Source organism: Pseudorca crassidens, chromosome 15 (assembly GCF_039906515.1).
Source record: "Pseudorca crassidens isolate mPseCra1 chromosome 15, mPseCra1.hap1, whole genome shotgun sequence".
Classification (NCBI taxonomy): Eukaryota; Metazoa; Chordata; class Mammalia; order Artiodactyla; family Delphinidae; genus Pseudorca; species Pseudorca crassidens.
In genome coordinates this window covers 41,171,666-41,198,541 of record NC_090310.1, presented here as the reverse complement: position 1 = coordinate 41,198,541, position 26,876 = coordinate 41,171,666, and the positions used below count along the sequence as shown (strand labels likewise).

Below are 26,876 nucleotides of genomic sequence, written 5' to 3'. Positions count from 1 at the left end.
TTAAGTCATAAGCTTCCCATGTGGAAAGAGAATGGATTTTATAGTCAGCAGATGTGGGCTCAAATCCAGGCTGAACTACTTCATGGTAGCCCTCTGTCCCCAGATACTCAATTCCCTGTCTGTAAATGAGGACAGTACTATCTTAAAAGTCAGGGGGTGTATTTCTATAAATATTTATAAAGCACCTAGTGTGGTACCTGCAGTTTGGTGAAACTCAATAAATAGTAACTTATTATTTTTTAACATATATAGCATCTATCTGGTTTTTCTTATTTTTTCCATTTCTCTGCTGAAATCACCCATCCTCACTAATTCTTCCCACCTTTCCCTATTTAAGATAGACGGTAGACAGTTTAAATTCTTTTCTGCCAATTCTTGTATCTGGATCATCTGTGGTTTACTTCTGCTGCTGTTTCCCCCTGGTTATAAGTTTGTTCCTGCCTCTTCACAGGTCCTGTAATTTACCGTTGCATCCTGGAAATTATGTATGGAAGAGTGAGAACTGAAGAATAATACTGGTTCTCTTCCCTCTGGAAATTTCCAGCTCTTCTCTCCTCTGTTGACTAAAGGGAGGAGGTGATTATTCACATGTCAGCCTGGGTTCAAATGTCAGCTCACCTCGGCTCAGCCCAATGGCATTCAGCTTCCTAAGGAAGGGCCAGTCTCAGTTCTTATCAGGGTTTGGTCTGGCATTCCAAATTCCCAATCCCCTTTGGGTGCCTCAATTTCAGGTCTCAGGAGAAGGTGGGAGATGGGGCAGATGGAATGACTTCTTTCTGTTCGTCGTGGGCCCTGCCTTCACTTCCGTGGTTTTTTTTCTCAACAGGGGCGGGTGGATCAAAGCATTATTGTCCTGGATCATCTTTCAGACTCCAGGGCATCCCACCTCTCGCCACCCTTGCTGAGGCTCAGCTGACCTGTCTCCACCCAGTGAAGTTCCGGGTCCTGCCGCTCGCCTGCATCCAGACCCACCAGAGCTCACGTACAATGGGCTCCTCTCTCTGGAAATCAGTTCATCAAGACTTTCTTGTCTCCACTGTTCCTTGATATCCATGTATAAGGAGGATTTTTACATTCTCCAGATTTCTCTCTGTGCTCCCATGGGAGCTCAGGTCTACTGCATCCCAAGTGGAAGCAAAAGTACCTAGAACGGCAGCTGTTACTCTGAACATGAAGGGCTTTCCCTATGTGCGAGCCATCCTGGCCCTGAGCTCTTGGGAGGCAGCCTGGCACTGAGGCTTGTCTTCTCCCAGGGAGCTAGACATGAGACCCACCGGATGGCTTATGTTTGAAGGCTGAGTTTTGAGTTTATAGCCATGCTTTATGGACCTCACTCATATCTCCCCACCTTTACCATTTCAGGTCCTTCCAACAGCCAGCCTCACACGTCTCTTTGCTTAAGGGTTTTCTCTGGACCCCAGAGTCCATCCTGCCTATGCCCGGAAAATTGGAACATAGGAGAATTCACATCCCTCAAAGGCAGTCCTTAGGCAACGATGGGGGAGGCTGGTGGGTAAACACCCCTGCTCCCTCCCCCTTGGGTGAGATAACTTGGAGGTCGTGTTCTACACCGTCTCCCAGTCCCCCCAGGAGCAGTCAAACCAGTTGCCCACATGGGGACTTGCTGGGAACACACTTTCCTCGGCTGCTTTTTCCTCCTTATCTCACTCCCCAACTTCCTGGCTGGACTGTCCTGGGATCACCTTTTAGCTAAACTACTTGAACTTGAACTTGTGGCTTAGATTCTCTTCTGGGGAAACCCAATCCAAGGCAGGTTTCCATTCAGAGGCACAACCTCTGGGTGCTGCCTGGGTTTGTGTAAAGAGGCCGGCACGGACAGGGTGTTAGTTGAAGAAAGGTAAACCCAGCCAAACGTAGGTGGACCTCACCAAAGAACACCAGGCCCGTTTCTAGGATCCAGGAGAGCTGACGAGGGGGCTCATGACAGCCTGTAATAACCGGAATATGAAAGTCCGGTATCTGGGATTCAGTTAAACTGTTTACTGTCTGTCTGTGGTTATGCTTTTAAAGCTTAATACACTCTGAATGGTAGATTTAAATTCATAAGTACGTTGTTTTGCAAAACTGGCATGAAGTTCTTTCAATATAATCCCTGAGATACATTAGCAGGTTGCCTCCAGAGCTTGGGGTTCTCTCTTTGTTATTATTTTTTGCTCTTAAATAAAGAAACCTTGCAGGACCACAGCCCTGTAAACGTCTTGGCGGGATGCCAAGCATTTCTCTAAAAGCCACTTTCTAAGAAGCAATTTCCTTCCTGTCCCGTAAAACTCCCCAAAGTACCTCAGGCGAACACCAAAGCACTGGTTATGTTTGCAAACTGCAAATACAGCAGACATTTAATTCCATCGAATTCATCAAAACCCTAATTGAGACAGGAACTCAAACCTTATGGCTTTATTACTTTAATTTCAGATGGGTAGCAGACTTGGTCACAAGCAGCCCTTCATGCCGGGATACATTAGAGAGAGGCCCACGGGCACCCACTGGTAATTCTCCCAGCAAATGAAAGTGCGGAGCAATGTAAATAACACTGCTAAGTGAGACCCACGACCAGATTGATTAATCAGCTCAATTCCCCGTATCCATCGTTCACTGTAACTAACATTCCTCTGCACCAACGTCACTGCCCGGGAAGGCTTCTCAATAGGTAAGGCAGTGCCTGTGTCTCACAGATTTTTGTTTTCCTCCCACTGATCAGAAAACACAGAGGCAAGGACCAGTCCTCTGAGCTCATTGCTCTACCAACTCGTCCTCCTCTTGATTCTCATTTAGAAGACCTTCTCCCTGACTTTCCTGTCCCTCCTCACCAGGCACCCTGTGGCTGTTCCACTATTTCATTAAAAAGTTCTGTCAACGGCTGGGTCAAATTACTGCAGGGACCTAGGGTGGAATCTAGTGGCAGGGACCCCAGGGAACCTTATTCTTCTGAGGGCTGATCATGGTGTCTAAGTTTTATTGAGCATTTACCATGTGGGCCAGGTGTTGCTTGATGCTGAACCTGTTATGTTTCATCCTTACAGCGATGCTAGGAGGTAGATGCCCTTGTACCCATCTTATAGACAAGAAAACTGAGGCTTAGAGAAGTAAAGTAACTTCTCCAAGGCTCCACAGTCAGCAAATGGCAGAATCAGGATTCAAACCCAGGCCAGTCTGATCCCCGGCCTCATGTTCTTCCCAAAACATCATTTTTCTCCCTCTGCGAAGACTTCCGGGATTCTACAAAGGTCTGAAAAAGAGAGCTGGGTGGCCTTGGAGCTTTCTGATTGGACACAGGACAAGGAAAGTCAGAAGGGAGGGCCGGCCCCCGGAATCATCCCATGGGCTGCTCCTAACACCATCGTGGTGGTTGGTGTTTCTCTCCACAATCACGTGAGATGAGCTTGGCAAAGACCTTCCCGGGGTGGTGGGGGGGTGAACTGACTGATACCAGCACTTGCTAAAGTTCAAGAAGGAATGTGTCTTTTCTGTTCTAACCAAGCCAGTGATTACCCTCATTGCTAGTAACTTATGAAACACAAATGCATTCAACCCATCTCCTATGTAATTAGTTGCGTGGTATTTACTCGGCACTTTCCAGCCAGTTGTTTCTTTTCTTTACGTTACTTCTCCCCCTTTGGGTCTGACTTTGCATCAGGCTTCAGGTACCAATGACTAATGAACTAGTGACAGCACTAATACTCATACTGCTAATTGTGACGATGCTAATTAAGACAGTGCTGACAGCCACAGGCTCTGCAGAACGTGGCTTCATCTCTGGGAGGCAATGAGAGGGCGGCCCTCACAGGTGAGAATCAGAAAGTACAGATGGCCCCGAAGGCAAAGACGGACACTCATTTTTTGCGATACTAACCACATTTATAGGAGATCTAAAAAAAACGCCACATCGTGGGTCCACAAAATCTAAGATAAGAGATAACCGACTGAAAGGATGAAGAAAGAAAATGTTCAGTCTTGCAAGTTCGGTGGAACTCAGTCACCGCGTGTGGACCCAGCTGCCCAGCAGCTTCCCCTCAGAAGTAAGCGTCCAACTGTGGGCTCTGGAGCTGACCCCTGACGAGATCAAGGTGTCGCTCTGCCTTGCTGCCCAGAAGCATCGAACCCACCAGGCAACCCAGACAAATCAGTCAGCATAAGGAAGACAGACAGGAGTGAAAAGCAGGTGATGCGGAGGGCAGTGGTGCTGGGGCGCAGCCGGCATTATAGACTCTGGAGTCTGCCTGAGGGTTGGGTTGAGCTGGGTGCCCCTGGCCAGCTGACCACACGACGAAGGGGCTGGAAAAGGATGTGGGAGAAGGTTTGCAGGAGCTTCCTTAGCCCTGCAAACCAATCAGCTGCTTCTAGCAGGACCCTGCATCCTCCCTCCACAGCCAGGAGGCTGGTGGGGTCACCCGGTGCCTCAGTACTCCATGTCGGGGACCCTCGTGGGCTAGTGACTAGAACTCGCTTTTCCTGGAAGATACAGAGTCCTGGCTGTTTGGGCAGAGAGCTCAGGACTGTGTTTCTGAATAATCTCCCTACGAAGAAACTAGGGCATCAGAGCTGGCCAGGGTGGCTGCAGACCCCCAGCTACCCACTGCAATGCTGCGGGTGCCCAGCAGCCTCATTACTTTGGTGACTTCGGGTGTCTTCCCAAGACTTTCCAAGACAGACACCAGACGGACACAGGCCCCACAACACCTGGCAGTGGAATAGTCTCTGTAGTTACAAGGCAGGCACGCAAAGCCCCTCATGACCCCCAAAGTAAGCTAAAGTGGACACAGAAGTCAAATGCTTGATCGTTGTCGAAAAAGAGAGAACTCGCCCCAAACTGTGACAAGCGCAAACTGTTTTTAGCAGAAAAAGAAAATCTGTCGTTTCCTCTCTCTCTCTCTCTCTCTCTCTCTCTCTCTCTCATTTACTCTATTTCCATTCCTAAGACTATTTTTACATCATTCTAGTTCAGTTCAGTAACACATCAAAATGAGTGTGACCCGTTCAGATTCGCAGGCTGGTTACTTATTCACATGGATCTGCGCACTCCACGACCCATCGTCACGGAGACCAAATCATGGTGCCTGGGTTTCCAGTCCCGGCTGGGCCAGCCTCCTGGGGTGTGAGACCCCACGTCGCCCTGCCCAAGGCCTCTGGCCCACACGCGGGTGCGCTCCAGGGAGACAGGCCCCCGCCTCACCTCTGCGCTGCCCCTCCCCCTCCCCATGCCACGTTCTGCCGCCAGTCTTACCTGCCCCGCGAAGAGCCCGCAGACGCCGATGATGCACAGGATGTTGAACACGGCGGAGCCCACGATGGTCCCCACTCCCACGTCACCCTTGGTGATGAAGACGCCTGAAACACAAACCAACATCAGCTGCCTCCTGGAGGGGCTGCACCCGAGGCGGGTGCAGGGGAGTTTCTGTAAGCGTTAGACTGTTCTCAGGATCTACAGGAAACAGCAGGGGGTTGGAGAGAGCTTGCTAATGTCTGTTGGGCCCTCTGTCCCACAGAACCATTGGTACTGGTTCTGGAACCCATTGATGCAAAGCAAAAGCATCACTTTAATAAAATAATAACAGCAACCCCAGCGGGTGGGAGGCTGGTGTTCTGCCCCTTGGGGTCTCAGGGTCCTCGTTTCCAGAGGCCCTGTCCTTCAGGGAGAGCAGGGCTGAGACGTTCCCCAGGTGGGCACCTACCTATGACCGATGTGAACAGCTCTGGAGCTGAACTGCCTGCTGCCATGAACGTGGCCCCAGCCACATCCTCGCTGAGGTGCAGGCGCTGCAGAGGAGCAAAAGCACAGGTGAGTCGGGATTTTCCTGGAACGGAGGTGACTGTGACTCCCCGGGTCCCAAGCTCAGTCCATCCTCAGCCTCCCCTTCTTCCCCAGCTCAGCCTCTCCGCCCCCCCCCCCCCCCCCCCGCTCTGGGCCACACCTCCTCTCTGGGGCAGTATCAGGGAGGGGGCTACATGTTCCCTCCAGTTAAAGGCTCTGACAAGATCCAGGGATCCTAAGTCAAATGCCCCCGGGGCTGCACAGATAACGGGGGGATGGGCACGGGCCATGTGAGGCAAGCGGGACTTCACCTCCTTTTTTTTTTTTTTTTTTTTTTTGCGGTACGCGGGCCTCCCAATGCCGTGGCCCCTCCTGTTGCGGAGCACAGGCTCCGGACGCGCAGGCTCAGCGGCCATGGCTCACGGGCCCAGCCGCTCCGCGGCATGTGGGATCCTCCCGGACCAGGGCATGAACCCGTGTCCCCTGCATCGGCAGGCGGACTCTCAACCACTGTGCCACCAGGGAAGCCCCACCTCCTTTTTAAAAGCTCAGTGCCCTCTGTGCTGCAAAATATCCCTACTTAAAGAGACCCCCAAATACACATTTTTACATAAAACATTCTGATTTTTTTCATTACTATGCTGACGATTTGGGCTACATCAGGCTCCTGGTAAGCAGTTTTAAAGCCTTGAGTCTAGGAGGCTATGGAGGCTTTTGGGAGTGGGGAGGGTCACCCTCCTGAAACCCACCCCCATTCGCAATGCAGTCTTGAATCCTGGGGTAGGGGGAATATGGGGGGTGGTGAGAATGAGTACAAAGAGATGATGAGCCCCGCCAAGATAAGCTACACAATGAACTGTCCAGGTTACCCGGTCTGTTGATCCGAAAGGTGATCTGCAAGAAGACACGTGACACTGAGGCTGGGTAGTGTGGGGAGCTTTTCTGCATCCAGTCCTGATGCAGAAAGGAAGCTGCTGGCTGTCAGGAAAGAGCCAGCTCCCTCCGGGCATCCCAGCTAAGAGTCCCTGGTCCCTCTTCCCAGCGGCACCGCAGCTGCACTTCCTTGCTCAGCCATGGAGGGGCAGCATGGCCTCGGCCAAGGCCACCAGCTCGAATGACCATCAAGAAGCTGCCGCCAGAGCCCTACTGAGCATTTTGACCTGGAAACCTGGGTTCCCTAGATCTTGACTGAAAAGCTAAACGTTGCATGTGGTTCTGAGGAGACCCTAAGATGGAGGTGCTGATACCTCAAGGTGAAAGGTGTGGCTGTGAGCGGTGCCAGGCATCCCGTCTCACCGGGCAGGTACCCTAACAGCGCTCACACTCCGTGGCTGGTTTGTCCTCTCCCTGCTGCGTCCGCTCCAGCTCGGGCATTAGCCGTGGACTCCACAGCCGGGCTGATCTCCTGTTCCTCTCACTCCTTCGTTCACTCACTTTGCTTCTTCCTCCTTCACCTCCCCGCCCCTTTCACCCCTCATTCACTTTGGCCCTGGCCACCTGGCACTGGGTGCTCAGAGTCACCCGCTGGGGGGTCTTCCTGCCTCAGGACCCTTTCCATCTATCGGAACAGCCCTCAGAAGCTTTCCCAGCTCCTTCCTGATGCCCCAGCCTGGCGTCCTCAGGGCTCCCCACACGCAGGCACGCTGAGTCCCGCCCCGGGTTCTCCAGGCTTGGTTCACCGGCTCAGACTCTTCTCGGCTTAAATATCCGTCCCTGTAAGATGTTGCCACTGAGACCGCTGCTCCCATCCTGCCCCTGCACAAGCCCTTCCCCGATCCCAAGGCCCAGCCACTCTCTCACCTCCTTTTCCCTCTGCATCTCCAGCTCCAGCACTTCACCTGCCCCTGTGTCTCACTCTGGAGCTGCCCCGCGTCCCACGGCCCCGCGACGCTGTGTTTCACCCTGATTCCTCCCCAAGGGCTGTGCTCACAGGTGCTATGGGTCTCCTCAATGAGGAGAACGCGTTCTGACAATTGTATGTACATTTCCAGCACGAGGTCTTAACATTGCTATTAAAAAAACGTGTGGGACAGAGCGTAGTTCGCTTCGCATGAGGAGTAAACTACCAAATGGTGGATTTCAGAGGTCACAGCTGAGCCCGATTACAGGTGCTTCCGTGCTTTCTCCTCTTCTCCATCAGGCGACCCTGTGCTCACGTTCAATCACTTTGGACAAAAGGCTTCCACGCTGGCCTGCGTCCATCTCAGAGACCAGATCACCGATTTTCCTTTCCCACTTCCCACCTCCACTCCCGGGGCCTCTCCACGGTTGCTGTGGCATGACTCTCTTTTATTGCTTTAAGTACACAAAACTAACAGACTTCAGAACGTGGAAGAAACTGCTTCAGCTAGCAGTTCTCGAAGCGTGTCTTCCAGACCAGCAGTCTCCACATCACCTGGGAATTTAATAGAAATGCTACTTCTGTTCCCCACTGTCCCCCAAGACCCAGTGAATCGGACACTGGGGGGAAGGGAGGGAAGAAAGGGAGGGTCAGCCCAGGCTGAAGGCTACGTGAAGGAGCAGGTGCTCTGGATGGACAGGAAGTGCATCTGGGGAAGAGACCCCTTCTGCAAAGCGGATTCTGGATTAAAAATAAAATAAAACAGAACGCTTCCAGATAAAGCAAACTACATTTCAAACCAGAAAAAGAGATGAAAGAAGCAAGAGAATGAAAGAGTTCTAGATATGCTAAGTGTTTTCAGATGAAAGGGGTGTAACTTGGTGTTCAGCCTGGCGTTCACCGGGCTGATTTCCTGGTCTCTGTGGCCAGTTCTTTCATCGCCTTGCCTTTCAGGCCTCTGCCTGGAGCGTCTCTGCACATACACAGAGAGGAAGGGCAGTGGAGGTATGGCTGAAGACTTCTCACTCTGTGAGGACCCCACAAATCGAATCATGAGGGAGGGTTACGGCAGCGGCAGAAGGAAAGGGCAGTGAGGAGTGGAGAAAGGAAGAGCCAGGCTTAGAAAGCAGGAGCAGAACACAGGCAGTACCTTGAGTTACACCCAATGGGGCAGGGACCACTGGCCGTGAGGGTTAAAGCCCAACTGCGGATCTGCACACTGAAACTCTAAGCAGATTGGAGATGTGTTTGCACTAATACTGCCCATCGCTCTGAAGCATGCTGGTGCCTGGCCTTCCTACCCCAGCTGCATGGAGGGCTCCCCAGGACCTCAGTGGGGGAGGATGGAGCAGTACTGGGGCTCAGACACATACCTCACAGATCTTTTCCAAGGAGGGGACAAAGAAGTCATCACACACTATCGCCAGCGCATAGAACATGTACATGGCCTGGAAGAGAGGAGGGAAGGGGTTAAAGTCAGAGTCATGACACCATGTAAAAGTCGTTGCAATGCCTGCCACCTCCCACCCTCCCACCTTGTCCACCTCCTAGGTCCCCAAACACACCACGGATGCCTGCCCCAGGGCCTTTACACGTGCCGTTCCCTCTGCCCAGAACACGTTCCCCCACATCAACTTGGCTCCGTCCTCCATGTCCTTCAGGTCCCTGGGTTAATGTCAATCAAAGCAAGGGGCCTTGGACTCCCCTCCCTTCCCTTTCTCTTCACCCCCCTTATTCTGCTTTGTTTTTCTTGACCTATTTTATGTTTGAATAATTTGTTTGTTGTCTCTTTCCCCCTCTAAAAGTCCATGAGGGTATGAACTTTATCTCATTGATCCCCAGCACTCAGCACAGGGCCTGGTGCATAGTAGGTGCTCAATAAATTTATGTGCAATGAAGGAACAAATAGATGAATACTTCCTACTGAGCTTGTTCACGCTCCTGTTCCCTGCAGGACAGCCCCTGCAGTCTTGCTTCCATACCCTTGGTCAACCGTAACCAAGGCATTCCTTGGAATTCTACCTTTGGGCCACAAATCACTTCTCTACCGTAACCAACTCTATGTCTCCTCTCTAATTAATGAGATCTTATTTGCAGTCCATTGTTGGTTGACCACTCAGCATCCATCCTCCACTCCTTCCTAATAGGACCCCAGTTTTGCTCCCATGTGGAAGGTGGCTCCACCCTTTCCTCCAGGAGTAGATCACCCTGATGAGCCAATCAGGGTGCAGTATTCCGCAGGGATGGCTATTGGTTCAGGGGTGGGCACATGATCTTGGCTGGGCCAATCAGATGGCAGGAAAGGCTTTACAGTCCTTGCCACAGAGAGTGGGTCCACACCCTCCAGCTGTGGACCAGGAAGCTGGGAGTCCTGACTGCCATTGGCCAACAAATTGAGAGAACTCTGACTTGAGATGAAGTTGACCCTGAGTCAATGTAATGACGTCACTGAGCCATTGATCACATGATCCCTGAGCCACCCCCTGCCTCTGGACTTCATAGCATAACACACCGGCAAACAGGCCCATTTGATTTGGAGTTTCCCTGTTACTTGAAGCCCCAAACCTCTAATGGGCGTGGCTGCTCATCCTTCAAGTTCCAGCGTCCTCAGGAGTCACTCCTCTCTCGTATTTTGACCTCCCAGCATCTTTTCCTTTGGCTAACTGCTCTGCAGGAAGGGCCTCTATCACATACTCCACCCGCCCCACCACAGGGTATGGGCACTGGAACACGCCATTCTCCATCAGGCAGTGGTGGGTGGGCAAGAGGTCTGCAAGGGGCCGGGCAGGGGTCAACAGAGAAGCTGGGAAAGGGGGCCTCTCCCCTTGGAGATAAAAGCACCACCTGAGTCTGCAGCTGCCCTAGAGAGCCGGCCTGAGAGTGAGCTCACCCAGCAAGGAGCCGAACCAAGTGGTAAGACAGGTGGATACACACATGTGTACACACACACACACACACACACACACCCACACACACGTGCCCAGCGACACCATGTGGACTCTGGGCCCAGCTCAGCCTGAAACCAACGTGGACTCTCCAATTTCATGAGCTGATAATGTGCCTTTGATACTTAAGCTGATTTGCATTTCTGTCACTTGCAGCTGTCCTTCTAGAAGCCTTCTGGAGCAACTCAAGCATGAGACGATCTTTCTGGCCTCTGACTCTTAGCTGTTGTACTCATTTAGACACTCCTCCCCCTTTATGAACTGGTTCTCTTTTTCACATCTATGTGCTTGGTCTTTTAAACCAGATTGTAAGATTCTAAAGTGCATCTTAACACTTGATTCTGTGGAAGTATCAGACAAGAGCACAGGAACATATGCAACAGGGATATTCATTCCAAAATGCTGATTATAATAAATTATCAAAGCCTAACAAAATATACCACAGGGGATGGGTTATAGAAGTAATGATTCATCATTCAAGGAAATACTGTTAACAGGGATTATGTAAATTCATATTTAGTGACAAGGAAAGGCATTTACGATCCCTTGTTAAATAAAAAATGCTATAAAACATTGTGTACAACCTCTTTTTTGTTAAATTATCTATGTATATGAGTGCATACATATACACACACTTATATATTGATATTTGCATATAAGAGTTTGTAAGACCATAAATCAAAATAGTTTTTCCCTTGGTTGGTGTAACTCTATCTGTACTTTATAATTCCTATCCATATTTTCTGATTTGTCCACCTTGAATTTGTGTTTCTTATGTGAGTTTTGTAGGTGGTGGGAGATTTGAAAGGTCAGGACTCTTTCTTACACTTTTCTAATCTCTGGTGAGCCCTGGAAAGCCAGCCATGCCGAGAAGCCTTAAAAGAACTTCCTACTGATTGGTCTATTCATAAGCTGTACAAAGTTTTTTGCCTGTGGGGTGTTTTTTCAGTGGGGGGAGTGGAAATGTCAATTTAAAAAAAAATTAGTGCTGTATTTTATAGCTCTGTGGGTGAGTCAGAATATACGTTCCCAAGTTGCAATGGACTCAAACCCTCTTTTGCCGTATGATGTGGCCAATCCCATATTATGCAGGCTTTATCATTATATTTGAAGGGACAGCCAAATGCAGTAATTGGAATCCAGAGTTACACACATCTGTGGATTAACCAAGAATTAGACAAGCTGTCCGTAGCTGACATACTCAACAGGCTAAAACCCCCAAGGCCGCTTACAAGTCCATGAACTCTCTCTCCAAGACCACGTTCCAATATTATGTGTTGATCCTGTCTCGAGGCAAGAAGCTCCAGCTAATGCATGGCAACGTCAACACCTGGATTAGGATCAGAAATGAACAGATCTGCCAGGCTCTCTGTGCTTTCAAGGGTGATGGCCGTCGAAAGCCAAGTTAGTGCCGTGCACAAGGCAGCGTGAGGTGGGGACGCCAACCCTCAGATACCCTGGGACAAAGCTCCTCTGACACCCAGGGGCCTGCCAGGCCATGGGGCTCCTTTCCAGCTGCAGAGCACCTCCTGGTATCTGAGGGCGGCATGCCATTTTGCTTACAGGAAACTCTCTTCTAACCATGTTACCCACTGGAAATCGGGTTCCCACCAGAAGAACAAACGAAACAGAACAAGATACTGATGGGGGTGCTGCGTGTGTGTTGGGGGTGGAGGGATGTGGGAACTCTGTATCCGCTGTTCAGTTATGCTGGGAACCTAAAACTGCTCTTAAAAAGGTCTACTACTAATAAAAACACAAAACCAAAACAGCATCAAGGAACAAAACAAATGGACAAAGTCAAACTTGAAGAGGCAGAGGGCCTACTGGAAGTGTGATATCGATGGTGCTATCAATACCACTGGTCCACGTAGTTTAGAGAATGAGGCATTTGGGGATTAATTTGACCATTCCTATATTTCCAAAGGATATAATAATACCATCACTATTAATAATATTTGCCACTCTTCGTGGGGCCAGAAACTTAGGCCTCCTCCGGTCCTTCTCAAAGACTCTCTCACTCAGTTCTTCTAATTCCCATGGGAGGCAGGGCATTACGGACCCGTCTCCCAGGCACCTCAGAGAGCATCGTAACTCATCCAAGCACCCTCTCCAGGCCTTCCCACGGGGCCCAGCTGCCGCCCACTGCAGAGGTCGTTTCTGATTTGCTACCCCATTTCCACTCTCTATTTTCAGCTCACCTACTAATAAGCTGTCTTCTCCAACCACACAGAGGGAGGGACGGTTTCAGAATCCTAGCCATCCACTTTTGGGGGCTGCCGTTTCGGAGTCACTGATGTCCTTATTTATTTATTTATTTTTAACATCTTTATTGGAGTATAATTGCTTTACAACGGTGTGTTAGTTTCTGCTTTATAACTAAGTGAATCAGCTATACATATACATATACCCCCATATCCCCTCCCTCTTGCGTCTCCCTCCCACCCTCCTTATCCCACCCCTCTAGGTGGTCACAAAGCACTGAGCTGATCTCCCTGTGCTATGTGGCTGCTTCCCACTAGCTATCTATTTTACATTTGGTAGTGTATATATGTCCATGCCACTCTCTCACTTCGTCCCAGCTTACCCTTCCCCCTCCCCATGTCCTCAAGTCCATTCTCTACGTCCATAAATATACCATTTACATACAAGTATAAATGTGATCAGCATGAATATGGGTAAACCCTCGCTACCTCTGTATTTTGAGTGAATCCCTATTTTCCTTTATAAATGAATGGACCACAACCAGTGTTGCAATAAAAATCTTTAAACATATATCCTTTTGCATTTCTAGGATAAACTTCCAGATGGGGAGTTGTTAGATGATGTTCTTTAATGTTATTATTTTTACAAGGTGCGCTACAAAACACAAGACAGATTGGAAGTCTCAAAAATGGCTGAGCTGGCCCAGTACCCTGGGGCCACCCACATGGAAACTGGTCCACGTGGAAACTGCAGCCCGCTACGGCAACCAGGGCAGGCCAATGCGGGCCATGTTCTAAAGATGAGTGACGGTGTCTGGAGAGGAGAGGGGCACCTGTGTGAGCTTCAGCTCAAGTCTCAGACCACAGGGGCTTCTCCTCCCCAGGAACCTAACAGGGCATCTGTACTTTGACATCGACCACGTGCTGCCACGACCACGGGCCCTGTTTCAGGTTTATGTATCTGCCTCCCTTCTCTTGAAGGGCAGCATCTGTGTCCTTCACACCTTCCTCTCTACCCCGTTCCAAGCTTGCATAGAATGAGGGCCCCACTCACCTGGAGTGAATGGGTTCCAAGACGGGGGGTGCTCACAGAGTAGCTGGTGTCACCTTCGGAAGCTGTCAAGGGAAGTGGCCGAATAGCACGACTGGCACGGCAGCTGCTGCCAGCCATCCGCACTCTCCCAGCTGAGGCTGTCAGAGGTCAGCTGGCGAGCAGCTTGGCCTCAGACATGGGCGAGCCCCGCTGAGCCTGGCCAAGCTCAACCCAGTTCTGCTGAACCCCAGACACCCATGAGCTAAATAAATGTTTATTGTTCTATGTCACTGAGGTTTTGAGGCCATTTGTTACACAGCATTATTGTGGCAACAGGTAACAGCTACAACCAAGGTGATAAAAAGAGCCAGAGTGAAAACAATAATAACGAGAAGTAACTTCCAAGAAATCAAACTTTCTTGTTGCTTTGAATGACAATATAGTCAGCTTTTCTAGCCTCCCTGGTACTAGCCATGCTCATGTAACACAATTTTGGGCAATGAGAATAAGGGACAGATTCAACTAAAGTCACCCTTTCTTCCTGCCTTGAACTCGGATGTGATGTCTGGAATGCCAGCAGCTATTATGTGACCATGACACAATAAGCATGACAATACACACCAACATGTTAAGGGGAGCAGAGCCCTGAGAACGCCATTCACCAGCTGATCTAATGCCAGAAACCACTTCCCTCCGTACTTCTTACTCTGTGAGAAAATGAATCCCCTATTTGCCTCAGTCACCATTAGTTGGGGTTTCTGTACTTGCAGTCATGTGCCTCCCTAACCAATATAGGGCAGAGAAGATTCATTCTGCTGGGCACGGGAGAAGGAGGTCAGAGAAGGCTTCACAGAGAAAGTGGTTACTGAACTGGGATCTTGAAAGATAAATTCTATCTCATCAGGCAATTTTAAAGGTTGATTGGGACTAATAAAACTAGAGAACTTTGGTGACAACGGTTAAACCGAAAAATACCTAAGGTAACAGGAAATCGTCATGGCCTGTGGCTTAATGGAGGTGAACAGGCTCTAGCTGAAATGTCGATACACACAAGGACTTCCATACTGTGAGGGCAAATGTATCCCAACAGCATGACATTAACCCCGCTGTTTTATGTGGCATCTACAGTCAGGGATTTTCACAGACAATTTCCTTGTACTATATCATCTGCACTCGTGTTGCTCTGTCTTTAATTTCAGTGAAGGTGGTACTGGAGAAGCAATTTCCAGGGAAGATCTATAGAACTCTGGCCTTGGTGGAAATTGTTCTAAATCTCCCGGGGAATACGGTTAGAATAATAACCAAAAATATCTACCTACTTTCCTTCTCTGCCTTTTTCATAGCTTCAAGTGATCATATATGATTAAACTTGGTAAAAAAGTTATTTCTTTAAAAATCATTCTCCCCCCTGACAAGCTTGGTGTCCAGTGGCCCCAGGACTGACTCACATGCCCATTCTCTGTCTCTGCTACCACCACAGCCATCGTTCTGAAAGTGCTCACTTCCCTGGTGACTAGAGAGAGAAATACAGCCTCAAGCCAGACTTGGGTTCTGACCAGGAGGATCTGGGGGTGAGGGCTGCAGGGAAGAGGAAGGTAGCAGATGGCTAGGAGTGCCCCCCTGGGCCTGCCATATTATTCAGGTGTTATTAATTTAGAGAACTCTACTGCCTCTCAATGGTCAGAATCTGCCTCAATTTCCTTGAAGACTCGACCCATGGGAGTTGGTGCATCAGTCCCAGCTCCCTCGCCCCCTGGGTGGGGTCCCTCCACACTGTCTGCCTGGGTTCCCACAGGTGAATTAAGCTTAAGGTGCCCATAGTGTTGTAAGCTCCGTCACTCACCTTTTATTAGCAATTGTCCCTTCTCTGTCTTACTTCCTGCATTCCAAGTGACCCCTGAATTCTTTCTTTTTTTTTTTAATATTTATTTGGCTGTACCAGGTGTTAGTTGCAGCATGCAAACTCTTAGTTGCAGCATGTGGGGTCTAGTTCCCTGACCAGAGATCGAACCTGGGTCCCCTGCATTGGGAGCACGGAGTCTTAGCCACTGGACCACCAGGGAAGTCCCTGACCACTGAATTCTAATGCTTGTCTCAGGGTCTGCTTCTAGGACAGCCTAAATTAAAACAAGAGGGACGTGGGTTAAGGAAGACTGTGGAAGCAACGAAACGCAGTATGAAATCAAGCTGGACGCTCTCAGACACAACTGTCTTCCCAAAGTCTAGTGGGGACAGTAGTGTATGTGCCTGGCCATGAGCTTTCCTGGCTGTAATATAAGTGCCCGACATTAGGCTTTGATCCCCTAATGGATGCCCCCATTCGGCATCCATTCCAAAGGCATCCACCTCAGCAAACACATCGCCAGCTACGCAGCTAGATGAGGAGACAGGTGACCCCACCCTGGAAGTTCCCTTTTCAGAAATCCTGGATGACCCAGATAAGTGACCACTTGAGTGACCTTGATTTTCCCTACCTGCACCATAATTCCTGCTCTTATGTTTTAAATTCGCCAGTAAAGAGCGACCCAGAGCAACCCTAGACACCCCATCCTTGACCTCAATAAAGGCAGAACCTCAGGACTGTTCTCCCTCTCTCCCTCCACCCCCTCCCCGTGACCTCACTGTGTGGCCCCGGACATGCCGTGGACCCACCAGGATCTGTGAGTAATAAACCTTGTCTTTTCAAATTTCCCTGCGGGTTGTTGCTGTGTCCTGCAATTGTGATAGAGCCAGTGTTGAGGCTGGACTGGGGAAACGTCCACTGGAGCCGGCACTAGCCGTCCGGCCCAGGTGAGTGTATTCCCAGCCAGGGCATTGCTCTCAAAGCTGAGACCAACAGAACATGGGAACGCTCCCCCTTAGTTCCACCCCTAGTCCTTCTGTAGTTGGCATCCAAAGGTCTTTGGAACCATTTCCACCTGAAGATGATTCTCTCGCAGGGACTCAAATGCTAAAGGAAGTGAGTATATGTTAATATACCTGCTCATTGGCATAAACCCTGTAACTATGTTACTTGAAGCCTCTCACGGTGCCCAGATGAAGCCCATGGCTGACGGTGTTCTCGGAGGTCAGCACAACTGGGGTCACTGTCTCTCTCTCCTCTCTCTTCCTCCCGCCCCAGATCCCTCTCGCACAGGGTCCACTCTGAGAGTGCTTCCAGAGTCCCTGAGGACCTCATTTATTTCGCTTGGTTGTCAGTTTCTCAAGGGAGTGGGGGTGACAACTGCCATTTCTCCTCAATATCCACTAAAGGCAGGGTCTGGGGACAGGTTTCTGTAGCTGGGCTGATGTCCACGTGAGCCTTACAGGGGCTCCCTGGGGGCCGGGCACACACATGCTCCAATGACCCTCACAACAACGGCTGCAGGACGGGGCACTGGGTTAATCCCGCCTCCTCGCAGAGGGGACCAAGTTCATTAACTTGGCTCAGGTCACACAGCTACTAGGTGGCAGAGGCAAGATGTGAACCCAGTGACCCACCTCTCTACTACATGCTTCTCTCTCTCTCTGTCTATATACATATAGATAGATAGATATAGATACAGATACAAAGATATAGATGTGTATAGATATATATTATAAAGAGATACCTATATCTCTCGATATTTTTTGATTTTTAAAAATTTCATTTTAATTTTTTTATTGTGGTAAGCATGTACAACACAATCTTTACCATTTTAACCATTTTTAAGTGTAGAGATCAATGGCATTAATTGCGTGCACATTGCTGTCCCACCATCACCACCACCCTCTTCAGATCTTTTTCATCATCCCAAACTGAAACTGTCCCCATTAAACACTAACTCCCCATTCCCCCTCAACCCAGCCCCTGGCAACCACCTTTCTACTTTCGTAGAAAGTAGCCCTAGTGTTTCCATGAATGTGAATACTCTAGGGACCTCATGTAAGGGGAATCTTACAGCATTTGTCCCTTTGTGACTAGCTTATCTCACTCAGCATAATGTCTTCAAGAGTCATACATGTTGGAGCAGGTGTCAGAATGTCCTACCTTTACAAGGCTGAGTAGTATCCCCTTGTACGGATACACACGTTCTGTTTATCTATTCATCTGTCACTCGACATTTGGGTGGCTTCCACATTTGTGGCTGTTGTGAATAATGATGCTAAGAACATGGTGTGCAAATATCTGTTTGAGTCCCTGCCTGCAGTGCTTTGGGGGTAGATACCCAGAAGTGGAATTGCTGGATCACGTGGTGATTCTATGTTCTAGTTTTTGAGGAACTGCCATACTATTTTCCATGGCGGCTGCACCATTTTACATCCCCACCAACTGTGTACAGGGTTCCAATTTCTCCACGTCTTCACCAACACTTGTTATTTTCTGTTTTTTGGGGTTCTTTTTTTTTTTCATAGTAGCCATCCTACTGGGTGTGAGGTGGTATGATCAAGATACGGTTTGGGGTTTGGTTAATAAGTTCATTTTTGAAAAAGTAAATAAAATCCCCCCGAAGCCCTGCTGTCAGGACGGGAGACAAGTATGACAGTGCAAGAGCAATGCCTCCCGGGTCCCCCGGCAACCCTCCCCACAGGCATGTGCACACATTTCAAGAAGTCCATTCATTCTTTCCAAAGGAAGAGCCTCCTTTGCAGAATCAGGAATGAAAACTCCCTTTCATCTATGTAGGCTTCCTTCCTTTTCAGAGTATTGCCTAGCAGAAGTCTTCACTGGGCTTACACGGAAGAGGCACAGATCAGGGCAGACGGAAAGGAGGACAGTCAAGGCAGGGCTGAGGGCAGGGAGTTGGTGGCGGGTTTGGGCGTCCTTGCCAGAGGCTACTGCCCAGCGCCACGGCCTCAGCTGCTCACAGGGGCCCGCAGGGTGTGGAGATGAGACACATGCATGGGGCAGGGTCTGTGGCTCACTGGACGGTGGACGCCCATCTCAGGTGGGCAGGCTGTGCTCTGCCCTGACCAACGCTGCATGAGAATATGCGCTTAGTACGGCCAGAGCTTCTGCCAAGAGAGAAGCTGCACATCTGGACTCAGGTAACATCTCTTGATGTTGAGTAATGAGTACAGACGCTCTGCCGCCCCGACTCTCCCTTTGCTGATTCTGCTCCAGGCACACAGGTCTCCTGGCTGTTCCCTGAATGAGCTCGGCTGGCTCTGCCTCCGGACCCCTGCACTGGCTGTTCTCTCTGCCTGCCCCACTCTCTCCGCAGCTGTCCACGTGGCTCCGTCCCTCGTTTCCTTCAGCCTTTGTTCAAACCTCACCCTTGTGGAGCCCACTGATCCTTCAATGTGCCTCTCCTGCACACCCCACGCCCCCACTCCTGCTTCTGACCCTGCTCCACCTCCTCTATTTTTCCATTACCCAGATCATCTTCTAGCACACCAGATAATTCTTATTATGATGCTTATTTTATTGGATGTCTCCTTCCTTAGAATGTGAGCTCCACAAGGACAGGGGTCTTTGTCTGTCTTGTCCTCTGATGTATCCCTAGTGCCCAGAACAGGGCTAGCACATAGTATATGCTCAATAAATACTTCCTGAATGAATGGTTGAATTCAACAATTGTAAAGCACTCAGCCAACCACACGAAACCTGTCAACTGTCAGCACTGTGACCTCAGGTCGGGTCCAACTGCCCAATTCTTTGATCAGGAAAATGGAACACCAACGTGTCTGCTAAATATGTAAGCACAGCATTTTAAAAATAAATTTATTTTATTATTATTATTATTTTTTGGCTGCGTTTGGTCTTTGTTGCTGTGCACGGGCTTTCTCTATTTGCAGCAAGTGGGGGGTACTCTTCGTTGCAGTTGCGTGGGCTTTTCATTGCGATGGCTTCTCTTGTTGTGGAGCACAGGCTCTAGGCACGTGGGCTTCAGTAGTTCTGGCGCGTAGGCTCAGTAGCTGTGGCTCTCGGGCTCTAGAGCACAAGATCAGTAGTTGTGGCGCACGGGCTTAGTTGCTCTGCGGCATGTGGGATCTTCCGGGACCAGGCATCAAACCCGTGTCCCCTGCATTGGCAAGAGAATTCTTAACCACTGAGCCACCAGGGAAGTCCCTCAGCACAGTATTTGGTATGAAAGCTAAACACAGAGCTCTTCACTGGATTCTCTGTGAGCTTAAAGGAAGGGTACGGAACCTAGGTTTCAGAGAGTGAGGGAAAGGGTGTGGTAAGGCTATCTGGAGGAGTTGATGCTTATATCACATCTGAGAAGATGAACATGAGTTAGACAAGCAAAGAAACCAGGACAGAATTGACCAGGCAAGGGAACAGGATGACTAAAACATGGTGTCATAAATTAACATGGTTTGTGCTGAAAACTACAGATTATTTACTATGGCTGGAGTGCAGATTGTGAGTGAGGAAGCAGAGACACATGAGGCTGCAGAAATAGGCAAAGGTCAGTCTGGAGAGGCTCCTGTACTCTAGGCGGAGATATTTGGATGCACAGGTGCAGACCATCTGTGATGATCAGGAATCACTGTTGACTCTACTGAAAAAACCTTATGATGATGGTGATGATGAAGGTGTTTTTGATGGTGTGATAGTGGTTGTTATGGTGATGATGTTGATGTTGATGGGATGACGATGGGGACAATGATGAAGATGGTGATGGTGATGATAGTGATGGTGAGGATGATGATGGTGAGGATGATGATATGGTGATGGTGGTGGTGGTGGTGGTGATGGGGTGGATGATGATGATGATGATGGTGACGGTGATGGTGATAGGGAGGATGGTGAGGATGGTGGTGGTGGTGGTGGTGGTGAGGATGGTGATGATGATGATGATGGTGATGGTGACGGGGTGGATGGTGATGATGACGGTGATGATGGTGGTGCTGGTGGTGAGGATGGTGATGATGACGGTGTTAGTGGGGATGGTGATGATGATGGTGATGGGGAGGATGGCAATGATGATGGTGGTGGTGGTGGTGGTGGTGGTGGGGATGGTGATGACAGTGATGATGATGATGGTGGTGGTGGTGAGAATGGTGACGGTGACGATGACGATGACGGTGATGGTGATGGGGAGGCTGCTGCTGCTGATGATAGTGACTGTGATGTAATGATGAGGAGGACAATGATAATGATGGTGGTGATGATGAGAAAGATAATGATGCTGCTGCTGATGACAGCTAACAGTTTTTGAATATTGACCATTGAGCACATGACCACTGAGCATACTGACCATATGACTAAGCACAGAACTGCTTTAAAACTTAATCCTCTCAACTAGCCCATGAGGTAGGTACTGCTGTTATCCCCACTTTTCAGACAGGAAATTGAGGCAGAGAGAATATATGCCCAAGGTCATAGCACCAATACAAAACAGAAAGTGGACTTCAACCCCGTTTGTATGACTCCAACCCAAGCCAGTCATGGTTTGAACCCAAATTGCTTTCAGCAGCAAGAGAAGAGATGTGGTCTGAATGCTCTTTTCTGGAGGACTTTGAAATTCCAACATTTACTCAACTATCTGCAAGATGCTGGAACTCTTCACTTCAAGGTTGGTGAGAAACCTGCTTCCTGCCTTAAAGTTTTTATTAGTAACCCAAGCCGAGCCTTTCCGAGGCAAACCACAATACAGCAGGAATTTCCATGCCAGAGTCAGAGCTAAGCTTACTGTGCAATGCGGAGCCTTTGAAAGATACCAGGCTGGTTAAAGTTATCAAGATATTTGCATTCTTGCCCTTCTGTCATTTTTTTTTGTTATTCTCTGTCCAAACGCAGTCTTGGGAACTGGTGGGCACCACAGCTGCCAGATAACATCAAACAGCGGATGGCAGGCGAATCCTGGGCAGGCAACCAGGACTTCCAAAAACAGAGTTGGCCCGAGACACGGGTGCTTCAGGCGGGCTTATCACCTGGCGCCTCTTCAAACCCATGCTCTTTAAATATTTACTCAACATTTATTTAGTGGAGAGGGGAGGAGAAACTCATCTTCCATTAATAAAAAAATGTGTATAGAAATCAAGCCTCTTACTAATGCATTTCCACTGGTTCAGGCATAGTCAATATTCTGAAAAGTATTCTGCAAAATCTTCCCCCATTTTTTTCCGTAATTGCTATCCTCCTTCAAGTTTCTTTTGCAAAAGGATTACTCTTAAGTAGGCAACTTCTTGTTGGTAAATTCAAAGTTTTAACATCCAATATTTAGGTAGTAAAACATATTAGGCATTGTTCAACTTTAAAATTTCAGCTGGGTACACTATTTACAACAGCCAAGACATGGAAACAACCTAAATGCCCATTGACGGATGAATGGATAAAGAAGATATGGTACCTATATACAATGGAATACTACTCAGACGTAAAAGAGAACGAAATAATGCCATTTGCAGCAAACATGGTTGGACCTAGAGATGATCATACTAAGAGAAGGTAAGTCAGACAGAGGAAGACAAATACCATATGATACCATTTATATGTGGAATCTAAAATATGATACAAATGAACTTATCTATGAAACAGAAACGATTCACAGATGTAGAGAAAAGACTTGTGGTTGCCAAGGAAGAACTGTGGTGGGGCAGGGATGGATTGGGAGTTTTGGATTAGCAGATACAAAGTATTATGTATAGGATGGATAAACAACAAGGTCCTACTGCATAGCACAGGGAACTATATTCAATATCCTGGGATAAACCATAATAGAAAAGAATATTAAAAAAGAATATATAAATATATATGTATAACTGAATCACTCTGCCGTACAGCAAATTAACACAACATTGTAAGTCAACTATACATCACTAAAATTAAAAAACTAATAAAATTTCAGTTGGTGGGATGATGTGAGTGCTTGCAAAGTACATGTGATAGAAATAGGCTGGCAGTAGCAAAAAGCAGGAAGATCTGTTTTATTTCTATTATAGGTGGCTGTTTGCTTCAGGTGGAGGGAATCAGCTTATCTGTCTTCAGTTGCGTTGTGCGGGAACCTGAGTTACGCGGCACCATCTTGTTTTAGTGCTCTTGGTAGGTCAGTGACTTGAGAAGGTGTTCAGGTGGCCACCCCACAATCTAGCTTTGGGCACCCAGCTGAAAGCCATGGTGATGTGCCAGGTTGGAACCACTTCCTTAACTGCGTGTCTTTACTGTGTCCTCTTATCAGAACTGACCCAGGATCATGTGCTCCGGGAGTGGAAGGAGATTTCCCATTAGTGGTGGAGGGTGACTCTGGGTCGTCCCGCTTGTGATTGGTATAAAGCACCAACTGGCTGGATGGCTGTGCGTAGGGGTCCAGTCTGGGGCTGTGTGTCTAAGTGGGGCTTAAACTCTGGCCTTCGTTTTATCGCTTAAGATCTAGTGCAGTTAACGAAGCCAGACCAAAGCTTCATATGACAGTACTTCAGTTTCACACTTCAATGACAAGCCGCTAAAATCACTCCCAGGTGATTACTATGGACTTTTATCTAGGAGGTTCAAAACCTCTCTTGCCACACAATTAGCTTAGCTGGGCACAGAGGGTCCTTCCCCTGGGCTGACGTGCAGGGTATTCCAAGGAATCCTTTGTACCTGGACAACAGCACGAATGACTGCTGGTCCTGGGTATCCTTCTTGTGTTCTATTCATGTGGTGTGCCCTTAGAAAGCATCAGGGCTTGGGCTTCCCTGGTGGCACAGTGGTTGAGAGTCCGTCTGCCAATGCAGGGGACGCGGGTTCGTGCCCCGGTCCGGGAAGATCCCACATGCCGCAGAGCGGCTGGGCCCGTGAGCCATGGCCACTGAGCCTGCGTGTCCGGAGCCTACGCTCCGCAACGGGAGAGGCCACAGCAGTGAGGGGCCCGCGTACCGCAAAAAAAAAAAAAAAAAAAAAAAAGAAAGCATCAGGTGTCAAAACAGAGATGCTCTCAGATGTTCTGCTAAAAATCCTCCCCATTGCCGGAGGAACAATACCACTGATAATGAGAAGGGGCCCGACTTTTGCTGCAGTTTGTAGATGCTGACACGAACGTTAGGAGCTGGGGCTTCAAGGCAGAGAGGTAAAATTGAATCATGCTTTCACTCACCTCCCCCAGGGCTCAGAAAAAGCAAGATGCAGAGTTGCAACTAAAAACCCAAGGCATGGGGTAAAGCACGCTGAAGTACAAGAGAGAGAAATTCCCCTGAGGCTATAAAGGGACTGGAGAACAGCGGCAGCTTTGAGTTTTTGCATTCTCTCCTGGAACCTACAAAGCAGGAATGGAAGATAGCTGCTGGCCGGTTGCTCCTGTGCTCCCTCCGGGTAAAGAAGTTGGTGGAGGCTGTGGGGAACCGCGGTTACGAAGCAGGAATCAGATAGCCTGGTCCGTATCTCAGCTGTGTGACCCAAGGTGAGGATTTCAATTTCATTAAGGTTTCAGTTTTCCTTGTCTTTAATGGGAAAGATAACAGTACCTACCTCATATGGTGGTTTGGAAACTAGATAATGCATGCAAAATTCTTAGCATCGTAGCTGGAATGCGGCAAGCCTTCAATAAATGCTGGATAATATTACTGTTGCCAGGGTCATGATTATTTCAATTAACTTGTAAGAAAAGTGGAACCAACTGAGCTGAAATGGACTCATTCACACTTTGTTCTTTACACAGACACAAGGCAAGATGAGCAGGCATCTTCCTCTCTTCAACTGTATCTGGGGGCCACTTAAATGGAAGCAGGCACTCAGGAAGGGTTTCCTTTTCCTTCCTCCTCTCATAAGAGCTGCTGCCTATCCACGGAAACGCAACCCAAGTTTCATATTCCAACAAACACGTGATTTAGGATTCCCCAGCGGTCAACGGGGATGGCCAACGCAATGGTAATATCCAACCCACCCCTGGATCCGATGTTAATTACAAGTGAAAAGCAGATGGTGTGGAAATCGAGGCCCATCTGTTCCCCGTCTGTGGGAAGTTTCCCCGGCAGAGAAGACAGAGCCACAAACAACTTCCTCTTGCCCCAAGAAAGACGGGACTTTTGCATTTAAGAAAATATCTTACTGTTTGTCATGATAAGATTGTCTCTGATCTACAGAGAAAACCACGGAAACGTTAGGTCAGACAGCCAACAAGGCCAGGTCAGTGGGACAGCCTCAGGAATGCAGACCGCGTTCCCAAGCTCAAGATCTTACCACAAGTGAAGCATTTTGGACATCAGAAAATATTTGAATGTGACTTGTGTTCTGGTTCGTAAAACATCCCCACACCCACCCCAGATATAATTCCAGGTATTAAGTGGCCTGGATGAGGGAATTATTTGATTGGATTCTATTCCTCATACTTCCATTACCTGTCTTTTTAAGAACTGACAAAGAAGTAATTTTCCCTTGCCCTTTCTTTGAAGAAAACAAAATCTACTAATTGAAAGGAAGAAAAATAAACGTCATGGCTCCTGTAGGGAATGCCAGTGTCCCTGGGTCTGGTCAGGTGGGCACTTTGAATCCACTGATAGGAGCTGATAGAGAAAGCATTACCTAATGGACGCGGAAAGCACCTCTCCTCCATTGTATTTCATCAGCCAGTTTGCACCAAACAAGGTGCCTTTGACCGTGGACCTAGAGGGACCCAGGGGGTTGTTTACTAGTGGTAATCCAGTGTGTAAAGAAGCGTGTGGTACGTGGAGCAGGTGCTGTTGATGCCCCTTGGAAAACTTAAGACACCCTGGCAGCTTCCTACCCAGGATGGCTTCCTACCTCACCTGGGGCCAGTGGCTCCGTGCGTTTCTGCCTGAGGCCACCTCCAGTGCTAGAGAGCTTTCCTCAGCCCATGGGCAGAGCTGCCTGAAGGTGCCCAGGATAACAACGGCACAACCATCAACAAGAGACAGGAGTCGGGGTCACCACCCCCACTCACAGCCTGCTCAGCCCCAACTGAACAATTCGAGTTGGGTCTACACTGCTCCCCCAAGATCCACAGTGGGATTAAGCCCAGCTGCTCACCGTGTTAACCAGCTCTTTCATACCCCCTTGGTTGGCTCCCCTCCTTTCCCTGTCTCGTCTCCCCTCTCCACTCCCTCGCTTCTGCTTCCAGGGCTTCACCTCAAATAAACTTCCTGCAGCCGGCGGGGTGCTGAAGCAGGCTCGTGTCAGCTCACAAGGGCCAGTTATTAAACTTTCAGCAGTGTTGTAAGTTCACTGATGTATTGGTAGCTTAAAATTGGTCACGGTGTAGGTATTTACACCATGGAAATGAGCAAACGCTACAAACCACAGCTTTTTTTCCCCAGGAGAGCCAACTGTTAAATGTCTGACAGTCCACCACAGTCTTCAGCCTGGTCCTTGCCTCCGGGTTTGCTTTGGAGGCAAAGAGCGCGAGTAGCAGGTGCCCCACTGAACCAACCCGTGAGCATTTATGGAACAAAAGAATCAAATTTGCCATGAGTATTACAAGCACTCCTTCACTGGCCAAATTAATGATTCTTCATGCACTCAACTATTGGAAAAGGATTGGCTTCTAAATTAAGAGTTAAGGAAGTAGGCAGAGAAACTGAAAGAAAAAAAAAAAACAACACCAGAAGCTACTGCCACTTGAAACTCATTCAAGACAAAAGTATAGAAGAAAACTTTGGGACCCTGGGTTACACAAAAATTTATTAGATAGAACACTCAACTTTTAAGGAAAACCAGGAAAGAAAAATATTGATAAAATGGACCACATCAAAATAAAATTTAAAAAAACAACAAAACTTTGCTCTTCAAAGACACTGTTAAGAAAAGGAAGGCCACAGACTGGGGAAAAAGTTGCAAAATATATATTTATAAAGTACTTGTATTCAACATATATAAAGAACATTTAGAACTCAAAAATAAGGAGACAAACAACACAATTAAAAACATGCAAAATATTCGAGCATACACTTAAAGAACATAAATGAATGAGAAATAAGCTCATTAAAAGATGCTCAACAGGACTTCCCTGGTGGCGCAGTGGTTAAGAATCCACCTGCCAATGCAGGGGACATGAGTTCGAGCCCTGGTCCGGGAAGATCCCACATGCCGCAGAGCAACTAAGCCCATGTGACACAACTACTGAGCCTGTGCTCTAGAGTCCGCGAGCTACAACTACTGATCCCCCGTGCCACAACTACTGAAGCCCATGCGCCTAAAGCCAGCGCTCCATGACAAGAGAAGCCACCGCAATGAGAAGCC

The 26,876-nt window shown here is 48.6% G+C and overlaps 1 protein-coding gene across 1 annotated transcript in view; it reads right to left on the bottom strand.

The window, feature by feature from the left end:
* Positions 1-26,876, bottom strand: part of SLC24A3 (solute carrier family 24 member 3) — a 464,038-nt gene that overhangs the window by 123,434 nt on the left and 313,728 nt on the right. Inside the window, exons 4-6 of the mRNA XM_067707351.1 lie at positions 8,984-9,058; positions 5,691-5,775; positions 5,243-5,346 (exon numbers count right to left, since the gene is read on the bottom strand). Coding sequence (XP_067563452.1) covers positions 5,243-5,346; positions 5,691-5,775; positions 8,984-9,058 — 264 coding nt within the window. The remainder of the gene's footprint in view (positions 1-5,242; positions 5,347-5,690; positions 5,776-8,983; positions 9,059-26,876) is intronic.